Source organism: Erinaceus europaeus, chromosome 6 (assembly GCF_950295315.1).
Source record: "Erinaceus europaeus chromosome 6, mEriEur2.1, whole genome shotgun sequence".
In the NCBI taxonomy this organism is placed as follows: domain Eukaryota; kingdom Metazoa; phylum Chordata; class Mammalia; order Eulipotyphla; family Erinaceidae; genus Erinaceus; species Erinaceus europaeus.
Genome location: NC_080167.1, coordinates 41883526 through 41889525, shown reverse-complemented (window position 1 = coordinate 41889525; position 6000 = coordinate 41883526). Strand labels below are relative to the sequence as shown.

The 6000-nt window shown below is 38.8% G+C and overlaps 1 protein-coding gene across 1 annotated transcript in view; it reads right to left on the bottom strand.

The window, feature by feature from the left end:
* Nucleotides 1-1992: 1992 nt before the first annotated feature.
* Nucleotides 1993-6000, bottom strand: part of EFCAB2 (EF-hand calcium binding domain 2) — a 94040-nt gene continuing 90032 nt past the window's right edge. The window contains exon 7 of the mRNA XM_060192109.1: nucleotides 1993-2478. Within this exon, the coding sequence (XP_060048092.1) occupies nucleotides 2363-2478 (116 nt within the window). The 3' untranslated portion in view covers nucleotides 1993-2362. The remainder of the gene's footprint in view (nucleotides 2479-6000) is intronic.

Here is a 6000-nt window from a genome sequence, read left to right as displayed (position 1 = left end):
TTCTTACATGCCCAGAACCACAAACTTCTACAGAACCAAGTGATTATTGTTGTACCCCGGGGCGTTTCAATAGCGTCTCAACCCAGCGTGTTCAAAGTCATAGTTATCATTTTGTCTGCAAAATATTCTCTGACTGAATGGAACTAGGGGCTGGGAGATGGATAGCTCATGCAGGTAGAGTATATATCTTGCTCTACATGAAGCCCTGAGTTCCAGCCCGGGCAAAACATGGGAGGCACTGGGGAGGCATGGTGGAGCTCCCTCCTTGCCTCTGTCTCTCTAATAAAAATAAAAAGTTGGATCTGTAGCCTAGGGATAGAGTGCAGCAGTTGTACACTGGACTTATATGTCCCAGGCCCCAGATGCCACAGGTTCAATTCCTGAGACCACTACATGTCAAAGCTGAGCAGTGCTCTGCTATCTTTATCTGTCATAAAAAATGAATGAAAGCAAATTTTTAAGAAAGAAAAAGTGGGCCTGGAAGGCCAGCTGGTGGTATTGTACTTGCCGTGGGCCCTGGGTTTGGCCCTTGGCACCTCATGGAAAAAGGGTACTAATTTGCTTATTGTTCAACACAGAATCCTGGAGTTTGTGCTTGTGTTTTCCCAGTCTATCTCTTCTCACTAACCAAACACCCTACAGCGGATTTCAATTTCTTGTCTTGATTTTTCAAATCTATCTTCTGAGCTACTTAAAAATGATCTTTCTGGGGCCGGGTGGTAGCACAGCAGGTTAAGTGCAACTGGTGCAAAACGCAAGGATTGGCATAAGGATCTCAGTTTGAGCCCCTGGCTCCCCACTTTTCAGAAACCTCCCCTGCCAGGCTGACTTAGCTGCTCCATTCATGTATCGCCACAGGGCCTTGAATGTGCCCCTATTTGAAACGTGGCAGCTGAATAATCTGTGATCTCCTTCACTAAACTGTGGAGCCAGCACTTAATTACCTAGGGACCAATTCACCTCATAGCTCTAACTCCTAGCATATCATCTAAAGATACTCGGTAAATGTGCCATAAATGAATGAACAGTGACAAATTGCCTCTAGGATAGCAGTCCCCTCTCTTCAAGGGTAAGACTGCAGATGGAAGTGAAGAGCCACAAAAAATATTAGATGTTTTATATTATACATGCAATGGTGAAGTATCCATAGAAATAAGTGTGTGTGTGTGTGTGTGTGTGTGTGTGTGTGTGTGTGTGTGGTGTCCATTCATGTGTGCCTGAAGGAAAATATAAAATATTAAAGTTATTCATTTTCCTTTACATTATTTTTCCCTCTGCTTGTAAGGTCCTATATCTTTTTCATTGTGGTTCCTTTTGCACAGGTAACTTTATTCTACTCTTTCAATAGCTATACCTCCTGTACAACATAAACTTTTTTAAAAAGAATTTATTCGTGAGATAGGATGAGAGAAAGAACCAGACACCACTCTGGTACATGTGCTTCTGGGGATCGAACTCATGGTTGAGTTCTCATGGTTGAGTTCTCATGGTTGAGAATCCAGTGCTTTATCCACTGCGCCACCTCCCGGACCACCAACATAAACTTTTCTAAATATTCTTATTCAGTATTTAGGACAATACTCCCATGACAGCTATTCTGAATAAGCAAGAATCCTAAAACCTTAAAGATGAGAAAAGAATTGCCACTTTCTCACACAATTAGTTCCCACCCAGTCTTCTTTTCCCTGCACTCAGTTATCTCAGGTCCTTTAGCTATTCCATAAATAGTAACCTGCTGGATCAGCAAATTTACAGTTTCCACTAACTTACAATTTCAAATGTATTTGCAATTGGCATGCAGTAGGAATTGTTATTAATATGCATTTCAATAAATCCTTCCACAGATTGCTAAAGTGCTTTGTTGCTGTTTAAACAATATTTTTTCATCACATTGCTTTGTATTTTGTATTTATGGTCATTCAGTCACTTCCCAGGATGCTAATATGGCGAACCTAAAGTCACTCCTGTCAATCAGTATTTTGTCGGCTTGACTAATTTGAAAGTAGTATAGCTTTTATTATAAAAAATTAATCATAGATGATCTTAAACTGTTCTGAGAAGACTTTTAAAATAATTAGCAATTTGTCACTCTACAAGACTAGACATAAGGCTGCTGGAAAAGTCATGGCATGTTTTTCTGTTTTTCTATGCTAACGTGCATCATGACTTTTCCAACAACCCAATACTGAATGCATTTCTTTAAAATTGTTATGACCATCTTTCAGAAACAGAGTATCTTCAACTAGCTGTCACAAGGTATTAATTTTCATATGTAGGAGTTATAAGATAAAACTGTGAACGTAACAAGGATAAACAATCTTTCAGATTATCCTGTCAATTAGAAATTCAATCTTGGCAATATTTAATTTTCATCTATCACCATCATTGCAATATAATCCTTGTAATGGATTGAATTTGTTTCTGGATCAATTGCAGCAGACAACATCTCTTCCATTTCCTCCTGAGAAAAAGGTTCACCTGGAAGAAACAAGAAGGGGGAAATCATCGTTTATAATCTTCTGGTCTTTTTCCTCCTCTTCTCATCTGCCAACTTAGTTGCCCTGGACTCCAGTTAAGCCCTAGTTATACTCCCTTCAAGCTCAGGTTCCAGATTATGCTAGTTCAGAGACTGAAAAACGTTCTGTTGAGCCACTGGAAGATTCTGGACTTATTTTATCATGCCAATATCATAGCTCAAGCAACCTACAGAACTGAGCAATTTGTCAGAAACAGCAAGAGAACAGAAGGACATTAAGTGAGGCTGTTTATTTAAATTAAAATGATTGAAGTGGTCAGAGTAATAGCCTGAAGTTCCTGTGTTACAGACAGTCATCTAAATACCATTTGTTTAATAAAGGTCTGAAGAACAATGCAAAGTTGTTGCAGAGCAGGTAACAGTGCTTTGAAATGATAATGATCACATCTATGAATATGCCCAGCCAGGTCTAGTCAACTCAGTGACACCAGCAAGTCATCAGTAGATTCAAAGCAGTCCTCTGTGTTATCATTTAACCCACTGTTGGTGGCAAATGAAACCAAAAGGATAGAAACTCTGTGGGATATCATGTCAATATTGTGTTGTTGTTAAAAATAGATAGATAGATAGATAGATAGATAGACAGATAGACAAGATAGCTAGATATGGATATAGCTATATAGATATATGCTTGAAGATGGCGTCCACATTGAATGGGCCAGCCCCAGCAGCTGAGAGAAGTGAAGCTGGTGTTCAGAAACCAAAGATGGAGAATTGAGATTGATAAAGAATTGGCTAGTGGTCAATACTTTTTAAAAATTTTCTTTATTGGGGGATTAATGGTTTATAGTCAACAGTAAAATACAATAGTTTGTACATGTGTAACATTTCCACAAAACAGTACAACTCCACTAGGTCCTCCTCTGCCATCATGTTCCAGGACCTGAACCCTCCCCCTACCTCAGAGTCTTTCACTTTTTACTTTTGCAGTACACCAACTCCTGCCCAAGTTCTGCTTACAGTTTTCACTTCTGATCTTGTTTTTCAACTTCTGTCTATGAGATCATCCCATATTCATCCTTTTGTTTCTGGTTTATCTCACTTAACATGGTATCTTCAAGCTCCACCCAAGATGGGGTAAAGAATGTAAATTCACCATGACCCTGAGACTTTGGAGCCTCAGGAACAAGAGTCTCTTTGTATAACCATTATGCCATCTATCCCTGTTCACATTTCTCAGTTTTCCACATAACAATTCAGTGCCCCTCTAGGTCCTCCTCTGCCATCATACTCCAGGACCTGAACCCTACACACACACACACACACACACACACACACACACACACCAAAGTTCTTTACTTTGGTGCAATACACCAGACACAGTCCAAGTTCTGCTTTGTATTTATTGTTCAACTTTTTTTTTTTTGTATTGGATTCATTTCATTGAAGGCGCTTTTAAAATTTCTCCCAGAGGGTTAAAGAATAGGAAAACTATCAAGGGAGAGGTTGGGATTCAGAGTTCTGGGTGTTGGGAATTGTGTGGAATTGTACCTCTCTTATCATATGGTTTTGTCAGTGTTGCCTTTTTATAAATAAATTAAAATAAAATAAATTTAGGGAGTCGGGCGGTGGCGCAGTGGGTTAAGCGCACGTGGCGCAAAACGCAGGGATCGGCGTAAGGGTCCCGGTTCGAGCCCCCCCCCCCCCCTTCACAAGCGGTGTAGCAGGTCTGCAGGTGTCTATCTTTCTCTCCCCTCTCTCTGTCTTCCCCTCCTCTCTCCATTTCTCTCTGTCCTATCCAACAACAAAAGCAACGTCAACAATGGCAATAATAACCGCAACGAGGCTGCAACAACTAGGGCAACAAAAAGGGGGAAAAATGGCCTCCAGGAGCGGTGGATTCATGGTGCAGGCACCTAGCCCAGCAATAACCCTGGAGGAAAAAAAATAAAAATAAATAAAATAAATTTAGATGGAAGAGTTCTGTCAATATTTTCCTCTAAGTATTTGATACTTTCTGACCTAACATCCAAGGGGTGCTGAAGTCCCCTACTATTACTGTGTTGCTGTTAATTTATTGCTGTAGCCCTTTCAGTAGATGTTTGATGTATTTAGATGGCCTCTCACTGTACATAGATGTTAAGACCTCTTGATTGACTGATCCTCTGAGCATTAAGTAATTTCCATCCCTATCTTCTGGTCAATAATTTCTGAAGGCAAGTCCAAAAAAGTAACAGAAAATGGAAACAATAGTGGTCTGGGAGGTGGCGCAGTGGATAAAGCACTGGATTCTCAACCATAAGGTCCTGAGTTCAATCCCGGCAGCACATGTGCCAGAGTGATGTCTGGTTCTTTCTCTCTCTGCCTATCTTTCTCATGAATAAATAAATAAACTCTTAAAAAAAAAAAAAAGAAAGAGAGAGAGAGAAAAAATGGAAACAATAAAGGATAAACAAACAGAAGCTCTCAGTAAAAGACAAGAGGAAAGAAGAAAGCTTTTATTCCACCTAAGGAAAAACCAGCTGTGAAAACTTAGGAAGCTTCCACTGAGACTAAAATTGATGTGGCTGCCATCAAGGAAAAGGTAAAGAAAACAAAGAATAAGAAACTGGGAGCCTTTACAATTGAAGAAGCTGAGCTTAAACTGGAGGCAGCTGAAAAGAAGAAGAAAAAAATAACAAAACAACAACAAAAACTCAAGCAGAACTAAGTTTTCCCATTTTGTAAAGGATTTTGAGATACTAGGGCATTGGTTGCCTTATCTGTGAGAAGCAATATTTTGATCACTTTTTTTGAGATTATACATAAACAGATATTCTTTATAAATTATTGTATCTCACATTTTAAAAAAAATATATAGTGCAAAGCGTTACATAGATCTTTGTATATATCTCATCCAATCTGTTTTAGATAGGTTTTAAACATGATTTTTATAATATTTTAATATTTATAATATATTTTATGTTTTAATGTTTATAATATATTTATAATATATAATTTTTATAATATTTTTATAACTAAATTTTTAATAATATGCTTACTGTCCATCAAAATCTAGTTCCTGATGTCAGCGGTTATTAATCTTTATAAATAACCATGTCCTAACATATATATACATATATATATGTGTGTATATATGTATATACATATATCATCAGAGGGTCAGGGAGATAACATAATGATTATATAAGAAAGGTCTTCATTCCTGAGGCTCCCAGGCTCAGTCCAAAGTAACACCATGAGCCAAAGCTGAGTAGTGCTCCGGATATACACACACAGAGGAAGAGAAGTGGGGGGTGGGGGGTGGAAAGGGAGAGGGAACAAATGCATTAAGTCATGATTAAGGGGATTATGATGGAGAAAGGAAGGAAATAATAGAGGAAGGAAGGGACAGAAGAAGGGTGGGAGGGAGGGAAGTAAAGAAAGAGAGAGGGAGGAAGGAAGAAAGGAAGGAAGGAAGGAAAGAATGCAAGAAGGAAAGGGAAATCTGTGGCTTTAGTTGAATTCTGATAATAGCTAAGAAC